The sequence below is a fragment of the Pristiophorus japonicus genome, unplaced genomic scaffold, assembly GCF_044704955.1.
Source record: "Pristiophorus japonicus isolate sPriJap1 unplaced genomic scaffold, sPriJap1.hap1 HAP1_SCAFFOLD_476, whole genome shotgun sequence".
Taxonomy (NCBI): Eukaryota; Metazoa; Chordata; class Chondrichthyes; family Pristiophoridae; genus Pristiophorus; species Pristiophorus japonicus.
Window position 1 is genome coordinate 391594 of NW_027254381.1, and position 24315 is coordinate 415908.

Here is a 24315-nt window from a genome sequence, read left to right on the forward strand (position 1 = left end):
AGAGATACAGACTATTATCTGAATGGTGACAGATTAGGAAAAGGGGAGGTGCAACGAGACCTGGGTGTCATGGTACATCAGTCATTGAAGGTTGGCATGCAGGTACAGCAGGTGGTGAAGAAGGCAAATGGCATGTTGGCCTTCATAGCGAGGGGATTTGAGTACAGGGGCAGGGAGTTGTTACTACAGTTGTACAGGGCCTTGGTGAGGCCACACCTGGAGTACTGTGTACAATTTTGGTCTCCTAACTTGAGGAAGGACATTCTTGCTATTGAAGGAGTGCAGCGAAGGTTCATCAGACTGATTCTCGGGATGGCGGGACTGACATATCAAGAAAGACTGGATCAACTGGGCTTGTATTCAATGGAGTTCAGAAGAATGAGAGGGGATCTCATAGAAACGTTTAAAATTCTGATGTGTTTAGACAGGTTAGATGCAGGAAGAATGTTCCAAATGTTGGGGAAGTCCAGAACCAGGGGTCACCGTCTAAGGATAAGGGGTAAGCCATTTAGGACTGAGATGAGGAGAAACTTCTTCGCCCAGAGTGGTGAACCTGTGGAGTTCTCTACCACAGAAAGTTGTTGAGGCCAATTCATTAAATATATTCAAAAAGGAGTTAGATGTAGTCCTTACTACTAGGGGGATCATGGGGTATGGCGAGAAAGCGGGAATGGGGTACTGAAGTTGCATGTTCAGCCATGATGTCATTAAATGGCGGTGCAGGCTCGAAGGGCCGAATAGCCTACTCCTGCACCTATTTTCTATGTTTCTATGTAAGCTTCGATGATAAATGTCTATAATTCGCAGACTTAAAAGGATATTCCGTTCATCGTGCATATGCTGATTTAAAACATAGACCTTGGCGAAAAATAGATATCTATACAGAACATGTTACTCAACTATCTCTCCCTCCCTCGCCCTCCTGTGAGGCGGTGGGTGGCTCTTAGAAGAGCCTTTGCTTTTTGCTTGGGGGAAGAGGGTCGCGTTGAATCCATAGAATGCGGCCCAGCCGTTTCAGAGCGTACACCACATCCATGGAAGTGACCATCTTGCGCTTGGCTGCTCAGTGTAGGTCTGAACTGACCGGCTCAGGAGAGAAATACACAGCCCGGAAACGGCCGGAGCTCCCGAGAGCAGAACCAGCATTCAAACTATCTCAAACCAGACCAGAATTAAACTAGGCCCTTTTAATAACCGCCGACTCTCTTCATACAGCTTTCATTGATAGACTAAAAAATATTTAGGGAACCGGTTGCGGTATTTATACAATTTTTGAGTCTTTAACAACTGTAGTTCAATTATTCGCTGCTAACTAGAAGAGCGTTTGTGTGAGTAGAGAACCGTAATGCAGAGACAGGTAACTGAAAACTCCCGCATACAGGTCTGAAATAGGCCAATTTATCGGTACATTACCTCAAGGTCTCCATTCAGACAGTAAGCAGCCTTTCACAGATACTGTGGGTGGCTCTGAAAAGAGCCTTTGGGTTATTAGATTAAATCTGTCCGCTTTACTTGCTCTTGGACGATGTGGTGGTTTTCTTGGGTAGCAGCACAGCCTGGATATTAGGCAGCACTCCGCCCTGAGCGATGGTCACCTTTCCCAGCAGCTTGTTGAGCTCCTCGTCGTTGCGGATGGCCAGCTGCAGGTGTCTGGGGATGATGCGGGTCTTCTTGTTGTCGCGGGCCGCGTTGCCGGCCAACTCCAGGATTTCAGCGGTCAGATACTCGAGCACAGCAGCCATGTAGACCGGGGCTCCGGCACCCACACGCTGAGCGTAGTTCCCCTTCCGCAGGAGCCTGTGAACACGGCCCACAGGGAACTGCAGTCCGGCCCGGGAGGAGCGAGACTTGGCCTTGGCCCGAGCTTTTCCGCTAGTTTTCCCTCTTCCAGACATTTGCACAATCCACAGGCTGAGAGAAAGAATGAGAAGCTCCTCCCACATCTGCCCTTCTTATAGCTTCTGGAGGGATTCAGGGAGTGAAGTTGTAATTGGTTACTCTGTAGTGAATTTCATTGGTTGTTTCCGATGACCAATCACAGCCTTAGTCCACCAATGGAAGGAGGGCGGAAATTACTGGTTCTCAACAGTCAGAAGCTAACGATTTTTTAAATTCAAAAATCCCGCCTACAATTGTTAAAATTGTGAATTATACTAGTAACTTCAGCATTAGCAAATACTTCAAAACATTCTTTCCTTTTATCTTATTCCATATTTCCCTTGCAAATTCCAGGCTGCTACAATCAGGATTACATTCGGCTTCAGTTTCAAACTGTCTGTAACGGGCGGGACTCAGTTCCCACTGATTCTGTAATGGGACACATTCCAGCTCAATCTTTGTAAAAGTGAACTTCTTTTCACAGTAACTGCTGTGGAAGTGAGACCAGAACTGGGACAAGAGAAGAGGGACAGTGTTCAAACTGCCTCCGTCCTGGTCTCTAAGAACTCCCATTCTGGGTTGTTACACTGCGGGGAGTCTCGGGTTAATAAACGGACTGAGCCGCAACGGAATCAAAAAAGTGAAAAGGGCTCGAGTGAGAATGTGAGACTAAAATCGGAGTTTCCCCGCCCCCCAAAATAAGCCCTTTGTCAGCAGGCGATGTGAATGAACAGGTCTGAGAGTAAAGGGAATGCGACCAGGGACCGTTTGTAGTTTACTCACTGCGGGAAATTCCAGCGACGCCAAGGTCAAACCAGACAGTGAAGCTTCTTGAGAATTCAAAACTGAATCTATAACTGGAACTGCAAAGGTTCTCACACACTTGTTCTGGAAATAATTACAGTAAATTCAGTATAAAGGGTGTGTGCAGCTCTTTCAATTATGTTGTGGGTGGCTCTTAAAAGAGCCGTTGTGTTTGGGGCTTGTTCTGTCAGGACAGCGTGGAGTTTTACTTGGAGCTGGTGTACTTGGTCACCGCCTTTGTCCCTTCCGACACGGCGTGCTTGGCCAGCTCCCCTGGCAGCAGCAGGCGCACAGCGGTCTGGATCTCCCGGGAGCTGATGGTGCAGCGCTTGTTGTAATGAGCCAGGCGGGACGCCTCTCCCGCGATGCGCTCGAAAATATCGTTCACAAACGAGTTCATGATGCCCATGGCCTTGGAGGAGATGCCGGTGTCGGGGTGAACCTGCTTCATCACTTTGTAGATGTAGATGGAGTAACTCTCCTTTCTCGACTTTCTGCGCTTCTTGCCGCCCTTCGGTGGTGTTTTCTTGTTGACTTTCTTGGCGCCTTTCTTCGAAGCTGGTTTATTTTCCTCAGGCATCGTCTTGTTTAGTCAGGCACAGATCTGAAGGGAGCTCTGCTCCGGGCTCGCGTTATATAGGCAGCCCCCACACTCCGCCCACAGCCCTATGCTAATGAGGGATGGGTGAAGGCAATGATTCTGATTGGTTCATTGGTCGCATTGTCAATTTCCATTGTTCTATATGTCTCTGATTGGTCTCTTTAAACATCCAATCAGATTTATTGCTCGCCACAATCTCAAATTCTTGGATGAGGTCATCAGTTACATCCCCTCCCGATTTGTACTCTTTTCTTTATGTTTCTATTCTGCTCTCAGGCAAACATGCTTACTGACGGCGGTCTTGTGAGGAAGGTTCATTCACGTGTTTTCCTATATATATATATATTCAATAATCTGAACAGCAAACTCGCTGCTGTCTTTGTCGGTCTAGATGTCTAAATGTTCCAGACATTGACCTGTTTATATCCGAGATTGCCTGAGGGTCACTTCTGATCAGGACCTGGGAGTCCTTCTGTGAGGGCAAGAGACCCTCACTGTCCTCCCGCCCTGATGCAGCCTCCCTCCCACCGGTTAATTCAACACCTTTCTTATCGGCCACTGCTGTAACTACATTAGTTGTTTCAGTATTACCTTCACCTGGAATATGCCGTAAATGTCTACGATTCGAAGACTAAAAGGACATTGCGTCCATCGTGCATATGCTGATTTAATAAACCTGACACCACAATATAGATCTTGGCGAAAAATATCTATGCTGAACAAAATGTAAATCAACTGCCTCGCCCCGTTCCCCAGGTCACTGCTCTCTCTGTGAGGCGGTGGGTGGCTCTGAGCAGAGCCTTTGTGTTGTGTTGGGGGGGGAAAGGGTCGAATTGTTCAGCCGCCGAATCCACAGAGAGTGCGGCCCTACCGTTTCAGAGCGTACACCACATCCATGGCAGTGACCGTCTTGCGCTTGGCGTGCTCAGTGTAGGTGACCACATCCCGGATCACATTCTCCAGGAAAACCTTCAGCACCCCACGGGTCTCCTCGTAGATCAGGCCCGAGATCCGCTTGACACTGCCACGGCGAGCCAAGCGGCGGATGGCTGGTTTGGTGATGCCCCCCTGGATGTTATCACGGAGCACTTTACGGTGCCGCTTGGCTCGGTCTTTACCCCGTCCTTTGCCTCCTTTACCTTGGCCAGACATGATGATTCTTCACTCAAATCGCTGCTGAATGTTAATCTCTCGCCTTACCCGTTGTCTGTTGAGACCACCAATGAAACGAGGGCGGAAATTCCTGTCAACAGTCAGACCTCGAACCATTTTTAATTTCAAAAACCCCAATAATTTTTTAAAGTGCGGATTATGTTAATAAATTCACCATTAGCCAAAGGTTTACAAACAGGTTTTACTTACTTTTATTTTATTCCATATTTCCCTTGCAAATTGCAGACTGTTACAATCAGGATTAAAATCGCATTCACTTTCAAACTGTCTAACGGGCAGCAATCAATCCCCACTGACTCTGTAACAGGGACACATTCCAGCTCAAACTGTGTAAAAGTTGGGAATCACAGATCATGGATCGATCCTCTGCACAGGCGGGAGTGAGACCAGAACTGGGAGTCCTTCTGTGAAAAGAGAAGAGGGACAGAGTGTTCACACTGCTCCCGTTCTGGTCTCTGTCCCAACTCCCATTCTGGGTTGTTGCACTGCGGGGAGTCCCGGGTTAATAAACGGATTGACCCGCAACTGGAATTGAAAAATAAACTTGAAAAGGGCTTGCGAGAGAATGAGGTGACTGAAATCTGAGTCTGATCCCCTAAACAAGCTCTTAATTCCTTGACAGGCGCTGTAAATGGGAAAGAGCGAGAGGAACTGTGTTTGTAGCTTGAATTCTGGGAAATTCAACAGCGGCTTAACATCGAACCGGTCAGTGAAGCTGCTTATGAGAATTCAAAACTAAATCCACAGCTGGAACTGCAAAGGTTTTCAAACACACTTGTTAAGGAAATAATTACAGTAAATTGAATCTAAAGGGTGATGCACTTGTGCAGCTCTTTTAAGAGCCGTTGTGTTTGGGGTTTGTTCTGTCAGGACATCGTGGAGTTTTACTTGGAGCTGGTGTACTTGGTCACCGCCTTTGTCCCTTCCGACATGGCGTGCTTGGCCAGCTCCCCAGGCAGCAGCAGGCAAACAGCGGTCTGGATCTCACCGGAGCCGATAGTGTCAGATTCTGGTATGTGTGTGTATTTTATTCTGTATCTGTCTATCTCTCTATCTCTGTTTCTGTTATGTGATTGTGGGTTTTAATCTGTACCTGTCAGCCCCTCGTATTTGAGTGTGGTGTTTATTCTGTACCCGTTTGTCTCTGGTATGCGAGTGTGGGGTTAATCTGCGCCTGTCAGCTGCTATGTGAGTGTGGATTTTCTTCTGTACCTCTCGGTTCTAGTATATGAATGTGGGTTTCATATCTACCTGTCAGTTTTTGGTATGTGAATGTGAGGTTTAATCTATACATGTCAGTTTCTGGTATATGAGTATGGTCTTTATTCTGTGCCTGTCAGTTTCCGTTATGTGAATGTATTTTATTATGTACCTGTCAATTTCTGGTATTTTCATGAACCATTGTGGCAGTTATCGTGGATTATAATTTATTTTTCCCCAGCTCCAATTGGTTTGTCAGTGGAAAACCTCCAAATTACCATGTTTGGAGGAATAGAATAGTACGCCAGACAAGTCACGTCACCCAAGAGATGCTCCATGCTCTCTGCCAGCTCCCATACTCTCTGCCAGCTCCCATACATCTTCTTTTACGGAGACAGGAGAAATGACCTTACTTTGGCAGGTGTAGTGCTGGTGGAGGCTCCACGTTCCAAAGGAAGCATCACTAGACCATCCATAGTATTTTTTTATTTGAGTAGGCTGGGCCTATATTCCCTAGAGTTTAGAAGAATGAGTGATTCAATTAGATCATCTAAAATCTTTTATAGGGGCTTGACAGGGTAGATTATGGGAGAATGTTTCTCCTGGCTGGGGAGTCTAGAACTGGGGGTTCACAGTCTCAGAATAAATTAAATATTCATAAGAACATAAGAAGAATTAGGAGTAGAAGTGGGCCAATTCAAGCCTTCTCCACCATTCAATAAGATCATGGCTGATCTACTTCAACTCCACCTTCCTGCACTATCCCCACATATACAAAAATCTATCAATCTCTGTCTTCAATATACTCAACAACTGAGCATCCATAGCTTTCTGGGGTAGAGAATTCCAAAGACTCAGAACCCTGAGTGAAGAAATGCCTCCTCATCTCTGTCCTAAATGACCGACCCCTTATTCTGGTATGTGAGTGCGGGCTTTATTCTGTAACTGTCGGTTTCTGGCATATGTGTGTAGGATTAATCTGTACTTGTCAGTATCTGATGCGTGAGTGTAGCTTTTATCCTGTACCTGTCAGTGTCTGGTATGTGAGTGCGGGGTGTAATCTGTACATATCAGATTCTGATATGCGAGCGGGTATTTTAATCTGTACCTGTCAATTTCTGGTATATGAGTGCAGGGTGTAATCTGTACTTGTCAGTTTCTGATAGAAACAGTCAAACATAGAAAATAGGTGCAGGAGTAGGCCATTCGGCCCTTCGAGCCTGCACCACCATTCAATAAGATCATGGTGAAACAGCATCTGATCCTACCGCTCCATGTGGCTGTAAGATTGACAATGTAACTCAGCCACTTCGGATCACTGTTGGACTGACAGCTTCTGCTGCCTGTGATAATAGGATTGAAGCCAATTCTGTGTCTCTGCGCTCTGTGAGTGATAATGTACTTACTGTGTGGGAGAAGGAGCTGTCTGCACTTTTCCTTGTGGAGGAAATATCACATTTATACTGGCTCGATTAAGTATTTTGCTTTGAGAATAATAACAGAAAAATATTAGTTATGATATGGACAACTGATGGGGAGAATATAAAATAAAGTTGTAATGTATGTATATGTTTATAATAAAAGTATCTGGAGAGAGGAGCCCGTGATACAAACAGTGTCCTTGTCTGACCTCACTGCAGTACAGCGGCACTCGGATTTTCTACACCAGCTGTGTAGGACGGTTCGACAGAAAGTTATCAGCATCCAGACACAACCCAAACTCAGCACTGGTCCATGAATGGGATCACCCGATTGATACAGTTCAGGTTTATATCTCCCACTGCCACAGGACTGCCTGTAAAATTCTGAATCGCTTTCTGGATTATAACCACAGGTACCTGGGCTGTACAATAATTGTTCTCAGTCTATAGGAACCGAGGTAAGGGCCTGTGCAGTCAACAGAATGTGATCGGCCCGACATCAGTGAGGCAGGAGTTCATTGGAGAGGCAGAGCGGGGAGATCGAAGCGGCCTACTAAAGGCCCGACATCGGTGAGGCGAGAGTTTGTTGGAGAGGCGGAGCAGGGAGATCGAGGCGGCCTATTTAAGGCCCGACATCGGTGAGGTGGGAGTTTGAGAGGCCTATAAAGGCCCAGCCGGTGCAGCTGCAGCAGGGGGGCAAAACAGTAGAAAGAAATCGAAAGGTGATGTCACAGCCAAGGGGGTAAGTGATTGGCTGGTGATTGGCAAGTAGTTTTTCTTTTCTTTATCAGTCATTAACCTTTTGCATTGTTGTTGCCAAATTAAGTAATATAAGGGTTAAGTCATGACAGGACAGCTTAGACACGTGTTATGCTCCTCCTGTACTATGTGGGAAGTCAGGAACGCTTCCAGTGTCCCTGACGACTACGTGTGCGGGAAGTGTATCCGCCTACAGATCCTAACAGACTGCATTGCGGCACTGGAGCTGTGGGTGGATTCACTCTGGAGCATCCACGATGCTGAGAATGACGTGATTAGCATATTTAGCGAGTTGGTCTTACCGCAGGAAAAGGGTACACAGCCAGATAGGGAATGGAAGACCAACAGGAAGAGCAGTGCAAGAAATGTAGTGCAGGGGTCCCCTGCGGTCATCCCCCTGCAAAACACATACACCGCTTTGAGTACTGTTGAGGGGGATGACTCATCAGGGGAGGGCAGCAGCAGCCAAGTCCATGGCACCGTGGGTAGCTCTGCTGCACAGGAGGACAGGAAAAAGAGTGGGAGAGCGATAGTGATAGGGGATTCAATTGTAAGGGGAATAGATAGACGTTTATGCGGCCGCAACCGAGACTCCAGGATGGTATGTTGCCTCCCTGGTGCAAGGGTCAAGGATGTCTCAGAGCGGTTGCAGAACATTCTGAAAAGGGAGAGTGAACAGCCAGTTGTCGTGGTGCACATTGGTACCAAAGACATCGGTAAAAAAAGGGATGAGGTCCTACAAGACGAATTTAAGGAGCTAGGAGCTAAATTAAAAGGTAGGACCTCAAAAGTAGTAATCTCGGGATTGCTACCAGTGCCACGTGCTTGTCAGAGTAGGAATCACAGGATAGCTCAGATGAATATGTGGCTTGAGCAGTGGTGCAGCAGGGAGGGATTCAAATTCCTGGGGCATTGGAACCGGTTCTGGGGGAGGTGGGACCAGTACAAACCGGACGGTCTGCACCTGGGCAGGACCGAAACCAATGTCCTAGGGGGAGTGTTTGCTCGTGCTGTTGGGGAGGAGTTAAACTAATATGGCAGGGGGATGGGAACCAATACAGGGAGACAGAGGGAAACAAAATGGAGACAAAAGCAAAAGACAGAAAGGAGATGAGTAAAAGTGGAGGGCAGAGAAACCCAAGGCAAAAAACAAAAAGGGTCACTGTACAGCAAAATCCTAAAGGGTCAAAGTGTAATAAAAAGACAAGCATGAAAAGCTCGGTGCCTCAATGCAAGGAGTATTCAGAACCCAGGAGAGGGCTCTGAGCTAGTTAGAGTGGGTGAGAGCTCAGATGAAAAGGACCCTGAGAAAGAATGCAAAAGGCAGGAGGCAACAGAGCAGAGTAGCACTGGGGTAAGTGTAAACCAAAAGGTGATAGGAAGGGACAATATGTATGAATATAAAGGGGCTGCAGGAGGGGTCAAAACTAAAAATCATGGTTTAAAAACGAGTATTAAAACACTCTACCTAAACGCACACAGCATTCGAAATAAAGTAAATCAGTTGACGGCACAAATCGTTACAAATGGGTATGATTTGGTGGCCATTACAGAAACGTGGTTGCAGGGTGGCCAAGACTGGAAATTAAACATACAGGGGTATCTGACAATTCGGAAAGATAGAGAAGAAGGGAAAGGAGGTGGGGTAGCTCTGTTAATAAAGGATGATATCAGGGCAGTTGTGAGAGACAATATTGGCTCTAATGAACAAAATGTTGAATCATTGTGGGTGGAGATTAGAGATAGTAAGGGGAAAAAGTCACTGGTGGGCGTAGTTTACAGGCCCCCAAATAATAACTTCACGGTGGGACGGGCAATAATCAAGGGAATAATGGAGGCATGTGAAAAAGGAACGGCAGTAATCATGGGGGATTTTAACCCACATATCAATTGGTCAAATCAAATCGCACGGAGTAGCCTTGAGGAGGAATTCATAGAATGCATACGGGATTGTTTCTTAGAACAGTATGTTACAGAACCTAGAAGGGAGCAAGCTATCTTAGATCTGGTCCTGTGCAATGAGACAGGAATAATAAACGATCTCCTAGTAAAATATCCTCTCGGAATGAGTGATCACAGTATGTTTGAATTTGTAATACAGATTGAGTGTGAGTAAGTAGTGTCTCAAACGAGCGTACTATGCTTAAACAAAGGGGACTGCAGTGGGATGAGGGAAGAGTTGGCTAAAGTAGACTGGAAACACAGACTAAACGGTGGCACAATTGAGGAACAGTGGAGGACTTTTAAGGAGCTCTTTCATAGTGCTCAACAAAAATATATTCCAGTGAAAAAGAAGGGATAACCAGCCGTGGATAACCAGCCGTGGATAACCAAGGAAATAAAGGAGAGTATCAAATTAAAAACCAATGCGTATAAGGTGGCCAAGGTTAGTCGGAAACTAGCAGATTGGGAACATTTTAAACGACAGCAAAGAATGACTAAGAAAGCAATAAAGAAAGGAAAGATAGATTACGAAAGTAAACTTGCGCAAAACATAAAAACAGATTGTAAAAACTTTTACCGATTTATAAAACTGAAAAGAGTGACTTAAGTAAATGTTGGTCCCTTAGAAGATGAGAAGGGGGATTTAATAATGGGAAATGTGGAAATGGCTGAGACCTTAAACAATTATTTTGCTTCGGTCTTCACAGTGGAAGACACAAAAACAAAAATTGCTGGTCACGGGAATGTGGGAAGGGAGAACCTTGAGATAATCACTGTCACTAGGGGGGTAGTGCTGGACAGGCTAATGGGACTCAAGGTAGACAAGTCCCCTGGTCCTGATAAAATGCATCCCAGGGTATTAAAAGAGATGGCGGAAGTTATAGCAGATGCATTCGTTATAATCTACCAAAATTTTCTGGACTCTGGGGAGGTACCAGCGGATTGGAAAGCAGCTAATGTAACGCCTCTGTTTAAAAAAGGGGGCAGACAAAAGGCAGGTAACTATAGGCCGGTTAGTTTAACATCTGTAGTGGGGAAAATGCTTGAGGCTATCATTAAGGAAGAAATAGCGGGACATCTAGATAGGAATAGTGCAATCAAGCAGACGCAACATGGATTCATGAAGGGGAAATCATGTTTAACTAATCTACTGGAATTCTTTGAGGATATAACGAGCATGGTGAATTGAGGTGTACTGATGGATGTGGTGTATTTTGATTTCCAAAAGGCATTCGATAAGGTGCCACACAAAAGGTTACTGCAGAAGATAAAGGTATGCGCAGTCAGAGGAAATGTATTAGCATGGATAGAGAATTGGCTAGCTAGCAGAAAGTCGGGATAAATGGGTCCTTTTCGGGTTGGAAATCGGTGGTTAGTGGTGTGCCACAGGGATCGGTGCTGGGACCACAGCTGTTTACAATATACACAGATGACCTGGAAGAGGGGACAGAGTGTAGTGTAACACAATTTGCAGATGACACAAAGATTAGTGGGAAAGCAGGTTGTGTAGAGGACACAGAGAGGCTGCAAAGAGATTTAGATAGGTTAAGCGAATGGGCTAAGGTTTGGCAGATGGAATACAATGTCGGAAAATGTGAGGTCATCGACCTTGGGGGAAAAAAAAACAGTAAAAGGGAATATTATTTGAATGGGGAGAAATTACAACATGCTGCGGTGCAGAGGGACCTGGGGGTCCTTGTGTATGAATCCCAAAAAGTTAGTCTGCAGGTGCAGCAGGTAATCAGGAAGGCGAATGGAATGTTGGCCTTCATTGCGAGAGGGATGGAGTACAAAAGCAGGGGAGGTCCTGCTGCAACTGTACAGGGTATTGGTGAGGCCGCACCTGGAGTACTGCGTGCAGTTTTGGTCAACTTTCTTAAGGAAGGATATACTAGCTTTGGAGTGGGTACAGAGATGATTCACTAGGCTGATTCCGCAGATGAGGGGGATACCTTATGATGATAGATTGAGTAGACTGCGTCTTTACTCGTTGGAGTTCAGAAGGATGAGGGGTGATCTTATATAAACATTTAAAATAATGAAAGGGATAGACAAGATAGAGGCAGAGAGGTTGTTTCCACTGGTCGGGGAGACTAGAACTAGGGGGCACAGCCTTAAAATACGGGGGAGCCAATTTAAAACCGAGTTGAGAAGGAATTTCTTCTCCCAGAGGGTTGTGAATCTATGGAATTCTCTGCCCAAGGAAGCAGTTGAGGCTAGCTCATTGAATGTATTCAAGTCACGGATAAATAGATTTTTAACCAATCAGGGAATTAAGGGTTACGGGGAGCGGGCGGGTAAGTGGAGCTGAGTCCACGGCCAGATCAGCCATGATCTTGATGAATGGCGGAGCAGGCTCGAGGGGCTAGATGGCCTACTCCTGTTCCTCATTCGTATGTTCTTATGTATAACAATTCCATTTTATAATAATCGATCTCAATAATTGGGCATTGCCCAATATGGTAGTCCCTGGATACTGCATAGTCCAGAGACACAAGTTTGCATTTTCTTCAACTTACATCAACAACGTTAGAAGCAGGTTAAAACACTGTGGCCTTCCTGTGGCAAGCCACTGGTCTCTAGTCTTTTCTTATCCTAACAATATTTTGAATCTAAACATTCTCTGATGAAAAAATCCAATTTCCATCACACCTCTCATCTTCCAATCATTTCAATTGAAAGGTAACTGACAGATTGTACCAGTCAGGATTTGGACGATATTTACAACAGATTCTAGATGTTCTTAGAGTTGGGATCGTTCTCTATTTTGCCTACTCAAGGAGTTAGATAACAGACTTTCTCTTTTGCAGATAGAACTGGGTTTTGTGATCCTGGGCTTGTAACCGAGACCTTCCCTGCATATCAAGGTTAGGAGGGGCACACTGGAAGGTATGGGGAGCTGGGACTTGTCCATGAGAGTAATCGAATGTATGAGAACTGAAATAATCTAGTTAGGAAGGAGAAATGGCCCCAAAATGGAGCAGTCGGTAACAGGACAACAATTCGTCTCCTCTCATCATGGAGACATCAAATATCGACAGACTGTTACTTGAAGTATCAAAATATTAAACGCCAGCCCAGTTATAGGAGTTATTAATATCATCAGAAACAAAATACACTGTCATAATGGAGATGATTCAGTCGGGATGTGATTAACAGCAGCAGAACAGCAGAATCTAACCCTTGCAATCACTTGTGAACTTGCTGGTGTCTCAGCAGTTTGGGTGACTGAGCGAATCTCTTTCCACACTCAGAGCAAGTGAATGGTCTCTCCCCAGTGTGAACTCGCTGGTGTTTCAGCAGGTGGGATGATTGAGTGAATCCCTTCTCACACATGGAGCAGATGAATGGCCTCTCCCCAGTGTGCACTCGCTGGTGTTTCCGCAGGTCGGATGACCGAGTGAATCCCTTCCCACACTCAGAGCAAGTGAACGGTCTCTCCCCAGTGTGAACTCGCTGGTGATTTCGAAGATGGGATGAAGAAATTAATCCCTTGCCACACTCAAAGCAGGTGAATGGCCTCTCCCCAGTGTGAACTCGCTGGTGTCTCAGCAAGTGGGATAACTGAGTGAACCCCTTCGCACAGTTGGAGCAGGTGAACGGCCTCTCCCCAGTGTGAACTCGCTGGTGTATCAGCAGATTGGATGATTTAGTGAATCCCTTCCCACACTCAGAGCAGGTGAACGGCCTCTCCCCAGTGTGAACTCGCTGGTGTGTCAGCAGGGTGGATGAACAAGTGAATCCCTTCCCACACTCAGCACAGGTGAATGGCCTCTCCCCAGTGTGAACTCGCTCGTGTATCAGCAGATTGGATGAACAAGTGAATCCCTTCCCACACTCAGAGCAGGTGAACGGCCACTCCCCAGTGTGAATGCACCGATGAATTTCCAGCTCAGAAGGGTAATTGAATCCCTTCCCACAGTCCTCACATCTCCACGGTTTCTCCATGTTGCGGGTGTCCTTGTGACTCTCCAGGTTGGACGATCAGTTGAAGCCTCGTCCACACACAGAACACATGTATGGTTTCTCCCCGCTGTGAATAGTGCAATGTTTTTCCAGGCATGTGCAACTGGTTAAAGCTCTTTCCACAGGCAGTGCACTAGAACACTCTCACTCGGGTGTGTGTGTCTCGGTGCTTTTCCAGACACACTGATGTTTGAAATCTTTTCCCACAGGTAGAATAAACAATTCTCCTTCCACATTCAAAGACCTGATGAATCGATTGACTCTGTCAGATCTTGACATGATGTTTGGTTTGAGTTTCCCATCTGCAAATCTCCCCTTCTAATACGCTGTAAAAGGAGATGACAAAACTCATCACTGCAAGTACAGGACAGAAATTCAGAACAGACAATTCTAGTCTCTATGGATGATTCCTTCCTCTCTTGTTTCTCTAAAGCTGTAAATCCCATCCCACACACTCTTCCCTCCTCCCTGTGCTGAAATCCAAACATCACTTGGCTCAATACTGTTTATCCTCCATTTGCACCATCTCTAGCTAGGTTCAGTGCTACAATAATTGGTTACCCTCCCTCTCCTCCCCTGAAGGTGCTGACTCTGTCTGGGTTCAGTTCTACACTCACTGGTTCCCCTCCCTCTCCTCCACTGAAGGTGCTGACTCTGGCTGGGTTCAGTTCGACACTCACTGGTTCCCCTCCCTCTCCTCCCCTGAAGGTGCTGACTCTGGCTGGGTTCAGTTCGACACTCACTGGTTCCCCTCCCTCTCCTCCCCTGAAGGTGCTGACTCTGGCTGGGTTCAGTGCTCCAATCACTGGTTCCCCTCCCCTGAAGGTGTCGACTCTGGCAGGGTTCAGTTCTGCACTAATATAAAAGCAAGTAGAAGAGAAGTGTCAGTGAATTAACTGGGAGAGAAGTTGCAGTAAATTTCAGTTCTACACTCACTGGTTTCCTTCTCTCCTCCCCTGACGTTGGCTGGGTTCAGTTCCGCATTCACGGGGACCCTGAAGCCCTGCCTACGAATGGGCTCTTTACAAAGATGGCCGCGCGTGCGCTATGGCATTCAGTGCATCACAATGGCGCTGCAGAAACCGTCCGTTGTACTTTACAAAGATGGCATCCGTCAGCCTCGGCGTGTCACCGGGAGAAAGCCCCGGAGCTGCAAACGCGGGATCTGTAGGTTCGTAGTCAAGGTTTGCGGCCTATGCCAGGTCTTCATGAAGCCTACCAGCCATGTGAGCTACTCCCCTGCACCTGCTGATTCATAATCAGCGGAAAACTGCGTCTCTGGGCTCGACCCTTTCCAACCTTCGTATGGTTCTGATCAGTGACATTGCGCATGCTCCAAAAACCACCTGGTCCTGTGCCTGTCCAGTGTGAATAGGGCACATTCTCCTCCGGGAGGCATGCTTGGTCACAGCCCCACCATTGAAAGCCCCAGTTAGTGAATGGAGATTGATTTTCTGTGACCCGATTGAGATAAAATTAATAAATCATGCACAAACAAACCCAAGTGAACGGGCACTCTGCCACGGGTCAGTTCTGGATATGATTAATAACCTCTGCAGCCACTGGTGTCTCAGCAAGTGGGGTGAATTTCTTTCCATACACAGGATATTGAAACAGCTTCTCTCCAGTATCAGTGCGGTGATCGTGCATCAGCTGCTTTGATCTTGGAAAGTTTTTCTCAGTCAGAGCATTTAAAGCAACTGTTCTCAATGTGGATAATCTGCAGTGTAAACAGTTGGGACAACAGAGTGAATACCTTCCCACATGTGAAGTATCTAAAAGGTCTCTCCCCGGTGTGTCAGTAAATGGGTGTAATCGATTGCATCGCTTTCCATGTACAGAGCAATGAATGGATTCTCCTCATTATGAACATGCCAGAGTGTCATTTGGTAAGATGAGCGAGTGAATCTCTTTCCACACTCAGCTGATAAACAGCCTCTCCCTGATGAGTTACCACCTCAGACAGGCAACTGAATCCGTATCCAGTCCCCACATTTACACTGTTGATTCTTCAGGTTGAATCTGTCAAATTTTGACGTAATGTTTGGTTTGAGCTTCCCTGCTGCAGATCCTCCCCTTCTAATACCCTGAAAATGGTGGTTACAAGAGTTGTTAACTTTAAATACAGGATAGAAATTCAGAACAGACAATTCTAGATTCTACAAAACATTCTTTCCCCTCCTGAGCTGTAAAATCCCCATTCTACACACTCTACCTCCATCCTTACTGGCTAACATCAACATTCATTATATCGGCTGGGATTTTCTTTCTCCAGAAGGCTCTGAATCTGCATGGGTGTAATTCCACAGACATTAGTTAACCTCTAGAGCCTCACCATCAGTCGTCTCCGTGAGAGTCAGCAGGATTTCCACTGTGGTAGGCATCACAGCCAAGATCAATCCTGCCCTCAATTGACATCCACGCACTCCCCAGTTGACTGGATTGGTGTCAAGAGCAGGGGCACTGGCTGATTTTTACTCTTGATAGCCCAGTGGTACTGAGGACAATTAAAGCCCCTGAACTGCTGCCTTGGCTGAGATTAACTAACAGCCCAGATCAAGGTTTGAACTTAGGACCTTCCCAGTCATTGTTTTTAAGTTTTTCCAGTGTCTTTTATTTGTCATTCTACTTCCCAAAATGAGGAATAAAGAAGCAGATTTGGAGAATTCAGTTAGAACAGTTAATTTTAAATAAAATTCCAACTGTGAGTTTATTTTTAAAGTTGTTGTTTGTCCTTCGAGACAGCGGTTCTTAAACTGGAAAAATTACTAGTAACATAATGAAACTTTATTAGTGATGTGCTTCAACACTTCTCAGATCCTTCGTCTGTTGTGCTGAACATGGTTGTTTAAATTTGGTGCCTGACAGTTATGGACAGAATGTTTCTGTGCAGCTTCTGGTATCTTCCGGTTCGTCGGCAGTAGTCATTCCGTTAAAAGTTTGGCGGGATGGGGGGGAGGGGAGGGGAGGGGAGGGGAGGGGAGGGATAGATCAGAATAGTTTGAAACAAATGCTATTCCATCTTTAAAGGAAACTGTCGTCTCACTGCAAAATTCTGAATTTTTTCAAAATTAACCAAGCAAGTCAAATGGATCGTCAAAAAATAGAGGCACATTTTAGAAATGATCAAGTCACTGAAATAAAGAGGTTTACAACTACTACACAGTGCAGAATGGAACGACTGTTAATAGGAGCTCTGTTAGTGAGGTCCTCCATCACTTCAAGGTAATTTAAATATGCAGAGAAAGGGGATTCACTGTCCCTTTAAATATCTGCCCCATTCCCCCAGGCAGTGTGAGGAGAAACAATGCGTGGTCTCTTAATATCCTGACCCAGCAAGCACCATCGGATGGGCTGCCACAAGTGGGAAACCGCTCTATGCGGGGGATCATTACACAGTGCCATTAAATCCAGGAAGCACATATACTGTGGCAACAAATCTAAGGACCACTTACACTGAGACATGAAATCCAGGGACCACTTAGTGAGACACCAAATCCAAGGATCACTTACACTGAGACACCAAATCCAGGGACCACTTACACTGAGACACCAAATCCAGGGACTGGTTATTGTCGGAAGCCCTTTTCAGGCAAGCCGATGATTGGATGTAACCAATGCAACACCCGGATCCTCCTGTTCTTGTCCCAAAGTCTAATGTCCCTGATGTCTTTTCTGTGGGAAATGTAGAGGTGTGAAAGAAGGCAGCAAATCAGGCTCAGGCCAGAAAGAAGATTCCTTGAATGAACAATTAATAAGGTTGCTTTGCGATTTATCTGTATGAAGTTAAAAAACGAGAAATGAAAAAGGAGGCATCTAGTGACATGGGCGTTGTCAATAGTGGTGTGTAACCCTAATCACTATCTCATAAGCCTAACATTGTAACCCGAACCCTAGCCTCTAAACCCATCCCTAACCCCAGCCACTAAACACTAATCCTACCCCTAACCAAGGATTATTGACAGCGTTCAATTGGGCCAAAGTCCTGATAAAGGAAAAGTTTGAAACAATTATCATGTTTAAAGAAATAGTGCAACGTCTGTTAGTAACAAGAGATTAAACGAACAAGACCATCAAAATCAGTAATGAGAATGACAAATATCATACATTTCAAAGGCAATTGCATGCAATGTGCGTAGAGAACTTTTACTAATCCGGATCGAAAAAGTGGTAAATGATACAGATAATAACAGATTTCAAATCTGATACAAGGTACTACAAAGGGGTAGTTCAAAGGAATTTCAGATGTGTGTAAAGTGCGACACTACAGTTCAGACTATGTCTCCTACAAGCCGTGTTCTCAAACAGAACAGGCTTGGGATTTGATATGGTCCAAGGCAAACTAGAGGAGAACTGAAATAATCTAGAGTAAGAAAAGGCCCCAAATGGAACAGTCGGTAACAGAACATCAATTAGTCTCCTCTTATCATGGAGAAATCAAATATTAAATACACTGTGTATTTGGAACAAAGCTGATTTATTCAACATTTATACAGAATATTAATCACCAGTCCAGTTGTTGGGGTTATTAAGATCAGCAGAAACAAACTATAACTGCCAGAATGAACATGGTTCAGTGCTCAATGCAATCACAGTAAATCCTGTTCCATTCACTAATGTGGCCATTCAATGGCGGGGCTTTTACCCAGCAAAATCCTGAGGGACAGGATAAATCTTCACTTAGAAAGTCATGGATTAATCACGGATTTGATAAGGGAAGGTCATGTCTGACTAGCTTGATTGAATTTTGAGAGGAGGTAACCAGGAGTGCCGATGAAGGCAAAGCATATGATGTAGTGTATATGGATTTTAGCAAAGCTTTTGATAAGGTCCCACGTGGCAGACTGGTCACAAAAGTAAAAGCCCATGGGATCCAGGGCAAAGTGGAAAATTGGACCCAAAACTGGCTCAGAGGCAGGAAGCAACAGTAATGGTTGATGGATGTTGTTGCGACTGGAAGGATATTTCCAGTGGGGTTCCGCAGGGCTCAGTACTAGGTCCCTTGCTTTTTGTGATACACCCCTATATTCAAGTCTAGATCATTGTTGTGTATGATTAAGAAGTTTGCAGGTACTAAAATCAGCTGTGTGGTTGATAATGAAGAAGAAAGCTGCGGACTGCAGGAAGATATCATTCAACTGCACAGTGGCAAATGGAATGTAATCCAGAGAAGTGTGAGGTAATGCATTTTGGGAGGGCTAACAAGGAAAGGGAATATACATTAAGTGGTAGGACACTGAGAAGTGTCGAGAAACAAAGGGACCTTGGAGTTATACGAAAGACTGATATTAGAGATTCATAAATATATATTCAATTTGTAGTCATTGACCAAATTAATCTTACCCATGATTCTCTGTGGGCATGGGAATGTTAGTAGCTTCTTGAATGTACTCAGAACTCAGCTTAAACTAGGTTCAAACAGCAAACTAACACAAGCTGTGATCTAAGGTCAGATTATTATAATAACAAAGTAGAAATTGGAGTCGGTCTATTCAAAACTAACAGTTCGAACACAGGAGCATAAATAAGACAGGTTGAAAGGAGATGAAGTAATTTATAAACAATATAACATGGACAAGCAGACATTTATGGAAAATTACTGGAGGCATGAGTGGTCACATGCTAGCTCTGGTTTTGAGTGCCAATGGTATTTTAACCATTAGAACCAATTAAACAAGAGCAAGTTATTATTTAAATGGAGAAAGATTGCAAAGTGCTGCAGTACAGCGGGACCTGGGGGTACTTGTGCATGAAACACAAAAGGTTAGTTTGCAGATACAGCAAGTGATCAGGAAAACCAATGGAATCTTGGCCTTTATTGCAAAGGGGATGGAGTATAAAAGCAGGAAAGTCTTGTTACAGCTATATAAGGTATTGGTGAGGCCACATCTGGAATATTGCTTGCAGTTTTTGTTTCCATATTTACGAAAGGATATACTTGCTTTGGAGGCAGTTCAGAGAAGGTTCACTAGATTGATTCTGGAGATGAGGGGGTTGACTTATGAGGAAAGGTTGAGTAGGTTGGGCCTCTACTCATTGGAATTCAAAAGAATGAGGTGATCTTATCGAAACACATACGATTATGAGGGGGCTTGACAAGGTGGATGCAGAGAGGATGTTTCCACTGATAGGGGAGACTAGAACTAGGCGGCATGGTCTTAGAATAAGGGGTCGCCCATTTAAAACTGAGATGAGGAGAAATTTCTTCACAGAGGGTTGTGGATCTGTGAAATTCGCTGCCTCAGAGAACTGTGGAAGCTGGGACATTGAATAAATTTAAGATAGAAATAGACAGTTTCTTAAACGATAAGGGGATAGGGGGTTATGGAAAGTGGGCGGAAAAGTGGACCCGAGTTCATGATCGGATCAGCCATGATCATATTAAATGGCGGAGCAGGCTCGAAGGGCCGTATGGCCTACTCCTGCTCCTATTTCTTATGTTCTTATGTTCTTATTAAACAATCTTAGGGCAGCTATAGGACAGGTTAGATACAGAGTAAATCTCCCTCTACACTGCCCATCAAACATTCCCAGGGCAGGTACAGCATGGGTTAGATACAGAATAAAGCTCCCTCTAAATTGTCGTATCAAACACTCTGAGGGCAGAAACAGCATGCGTTATAGGCCATGTGGTTGATAATGAAGAAGAAAGCTGCAGACCACAGGAAGATATCAATCAACTGGTCAGGTGGGCAGAACTGTGGCCAATGGAATTTAATCCGGAGAAGTGTGAGGTCATGCATTTGGAAACGGCTAACAAGGAAAGGAAATATACATTCAATGGTCGGACTCTGAGAAGTGTAGAGGAACAAAGGGACCTGGTAGTGCATGTCAACAAATCCCGGAAGGTAGCAGGCCAAGTTGATAAAGTGGTTAAGAAGGCATACGGAATGCTTGCCTTTATTAGCCGAGGCATAGAATATAAGAGCAGGGGGCATGCTTTAACTGTATAAACCACTGGTTAGGCCACAGCTGGAGTACTGCATGCAGTTCTGGTCATCGCATTACAGGAAGGACATGAATGCACTGGAGAGGGTACAGAGGAGGTTTACGAGGATGTTGCTGGGAGTGGAGAATCTTAGCTTTGAGGACATATTGGATAGGCTGGGTTTGTTTTCCCTGGAACAGAGGAGGCTGAAGGAAGACCTCATTGAGGTGTATAAAATTCTGAGGGGCTTAGATATAGTGGATAGAAAGGGCCTATTTCCCTTAGCAGAGGGGTCACCGACTAGGGGGCATAAATTAAAAGTAATTGGTAGAAGGTTTAGAGGGGATTTGAGGGGAAATTTCTTCATGCAGAGGGTTGTGGGGTTCTGGAACTCACAGCCTGAAAGGGTGGTAGAGGCAGAAACCCTCACCACATTTAAAAAGTATTTGGATGGGCACTTGAACTGCCGTGACCTGCAGTGTTACGGACCTAGAGCTGGAAAGTGGGTTTTCCAGCATGGACACGATGGGCCGATATGGTCTTCTTCCATGCTGTAAACTTCTATGATTCTATAATATGCAGATTAAATCTCCCACTACACTGTCCCATTAAACAATCCCAGGGCAGATACAGCACGGATTAGATACAGAGTAATTCACCCCCTAGACTGACCCATCAAATATTCCCAGGGCAGGTACAGCACGGGTTAGATACGGAATAAATCTCCCTCTGCACTGTCCCTTCAAACACACCCACGTCAGGTATAGTATGGGTTAGGTACAGAGTCAAGCCTCCTATACGCTGTCCTGTCAAATACTCCCAAGGCAAGTACAGCACGTGTTAGATACAGAGTAAAGCTTCATCTGCATTGTCCCATCAAACACTCCCAGGGCAGGTACAGCATAGAATCATAAAGGTTTACAACACGGAAGGATGCCATTTCTGCCCATCGTGTCCGCACCGGTCAACAAGAGGCTATCCAGCCTAATACCACTTTCCAACTCTTGGTCCATAACCCTGCAGGTTACAGCACTTGAAGTGCACATCCAAGTAGTTTTTAAATGTGGTGAGGGTTTCTGCCTCTACCACCCTTTCAGGCTGTGAGTTCCAGACCCCCACAACCCTTTGCATGAAGAAATTTTCCCTCAAATCCCCTCTAAACCTTCCCCCAATTACTTGAAATTTATGCCCCTTGGTTGTTGACCCCTCTCTGCTAAGGGAAATAGGCCCTTTCTATCCACTGTATCTAGGAACCTCATAATTTTATACACCTCAATGAAGTCTCCCCTCAGCCTCCTCTATTCCAAGGAAAACGAACCCAGCCTATCCAATCTATCCTAATAGCTAAGATTCTCCACTCCCGGCAACATCCTCGTAAATCTCCTCTGTACCCTCTCCAGTGCAATCACGTCCTTGCTGTAATGTGCTGACCAGAACTGCATGCAGTACTCCAGTTGTGGCCTAACCAGTGTTTTATACAGTACAAGCATAAGCCCCTTGATCTTATATTCTAAGACTCGGCTAATAAATGCAAGCATTCCGTATGCCTTCTTAACCACCTTATCTACCTGGCCTGCTACTTTCAGGGATCTGTGTACATGCCCTCCCCGGTCCTCTTGTTCCTCTGCACTTGTCAATGTCTTACCATTTAATGTATATTCCCATTTCTTGTTAGCCCTCCCCAAATGCATTACCTCACACTTCTCTGGATTAAATTCCATTCGTCACTGTTCTGCCTACCTGACAAGTTGATTGATATCTTCCTGCAGTTTGCAGCTTTCTTCTTCATTATCAACCACAGAACCTATTTTTGTATCATCTGCAAACTTCTTAATCATACCCCCTATATTCAAATCTAGATGATTGATCTATGCCACAAAAAGCAAGGGACCTGGCACTGAGCCTTGCAGAACCCTACTGGAAACATCCTTCCAGTCACAGAAACACCCATCAACCATTACCCTTTGCTTCCTGCCTCTGAGCCAATTTTGGATCCAACTTGCCACTTTGCCCTGGATCCCATGGGCTTTTACCTTTGTGACCTGTCTGCCATGTGGGACCTTATTGAAAGCTGTGCTAAAATTCATATAGACTACATCATACACACTGCCCCCATCGACCTTTCTGGTTACTTCCTCAAAAAAGTCAATCAAGTTAGTCAGACACGACCTTCCCTTAACAAATCCGTGCTGACTGTCCCTGATTAACCAGTGTCTTTCTGAATGTGGATTTATCCTGTCCTTCAGGATTTTTTCCAATAATTTACCCACAACTGAGGTTAGGCTGACTGGCCTGTAATTACACGGTCTATCCCTTTCTCCATTCTTAAACAAACGTACCACATTAGCAGTCCTCCAATCCTCTGGCAGCACACCTGAAGCCAGAGAGGATTGGAAAATGATGGTCAAAGCCTCTGCTGTTTCCTCTTTTGCTTCGCCTAACAGCCTGGGATGCATTTCATCTGGGCCTGGGGACTGATCCACTTTCAAAGCTGCTAAACCCCTTAATACCGCTTCTCTCAGTGTTTATTGCATCTAATATTTCACATTACTGCTCCTCGATAGCAGTGTCTGCATCGCCCTCTCTTTTGTGAAAACAGACGCAAAGTATTCATTAAGAACCATACCCACATCTTCCGCCTCCAGACACAAATTACCCTCATGATCTTTAATAGGCCCTACCCTTTCTTTGGTTATCCGCTTGCTCTTAATATATTTATAAAATATTTTTGGGTTTTCCTTGATTTTAGTTGCCAAGAATTTGGGTCAGCATGGGTCAGATACAGAGTAAGTCTCCCTCTACATTGTCCCGTCAAACACTCCCAGGGTAGATACAGCACGGATTAGATACAGAGTAATTCTCCCCCTCAACAGACCCATCAAACATTCCCATCACAGGCACAGCACGAGTTAGATAAAGAATAAAGTTCCCTCAACACTGTCCCATCAAACACTCCCAGGGCAGGAACAGGACGAGTTCGATACAGAGTAAACCTCCCTCCACATTGTCCCATTAACCACTTGCAGGCCAGGTACAGCACGGATTAAATACAGAGTTAAGCTCCCTCTGGCCTGTCCTTCAAAAACTCCCAAGGCAGGCTCAGTATGGGATGGATACAGAGTAAAGCCTCCTCTGCACTGTAGCATCAAACAGCTCCAAGACAGGTACAATAAGGGTTAGAGACAAAGCAAAGCTCCCTCTACACAGTCGATCAAACATTCCCAGGGCAGGTATAGCAGAGTAAAGCTGCCTCCACACTGTCCCACCAAGCACTCCCAGGGCACCTCCCTCTAAACAGTTCAGTCAAATGCTCCTACAACAGGTGAGAGAGTATAACTCACGCTACACTATCCCATTAAACACTCCCAGGGCAGGTACAGCACGAGTTACATACAGATTAAATCTCCCTCTACATATCCCAACAAACACTCCCAAGGCAAGTACAGAATGGTTGAGGTATCGAGTAAACATCACTCTAAACATTCCTGTCAAAGGCTCCCAGAACAGGTATTGCACGGGTTAGATAGAGTAAAGCTCCCTCTACACTGTCCCATCAAACACTCCCAGGGCAGGTACAGCACGGGGTTAGATACAGAGTAAATCACACTCTGCACTGTCCCATTAACCAACCCAGGACAGCT

General features: G+C 45.3%; 2 protein-coding genes across 7 annotated transcripts in view; both read right to left on the reverse strand.

Moving 5' to 3' along the window:
• The window catches only part of LOC139252674 (zinc finger protein 239-like), a 173599-nt gene that overhangs the window by 103912 nt on the left and 45372 nt on the right, over window positions 1-24315 (reverse strand). For 2 of the 6 annotated variants that reach the window (XM_070873450.1, XM_070873449.1), the window contains exon 4: window positions 12052-14072. The exons of 2 other annotated variants lie outside the window; for them this stretch is intronic. In XM_070873450.1, the coding sequence (XP_070729551.1) occupies window positions 12970-13728 (759 nt within the window). In that variant the 5' untranslated portion in view covers window positions 13729-14072 and the 3' untranslated portion in view covers window positions 12052-12969. Of the gene's footprint in view, window positions 1-4640; window positions 4861-12051; window positions 14073-15490; window positions 15834-24315 lie in introns of those variants that run through there. 2 more of the 6 variants (XR_011591498.1, XR_011591499.1) reach the window with 2 other exon arrangements.
• LOC139252678 (histone H2A type 2-A-like) lies at window positions 1265-1904 on the reverse strand. Its single transcript, XM_070873459.1, has one exon. The coding sequence runs from the start codon at window positions 1893-1895 to the stop codon at window positions 1509-1511; it is 387 nt and encodes a 128-aa protein (XP_070729560.1). The 5' UTR covers window positions 1896-1904; the 3' UTR covers window positions 1265-1508.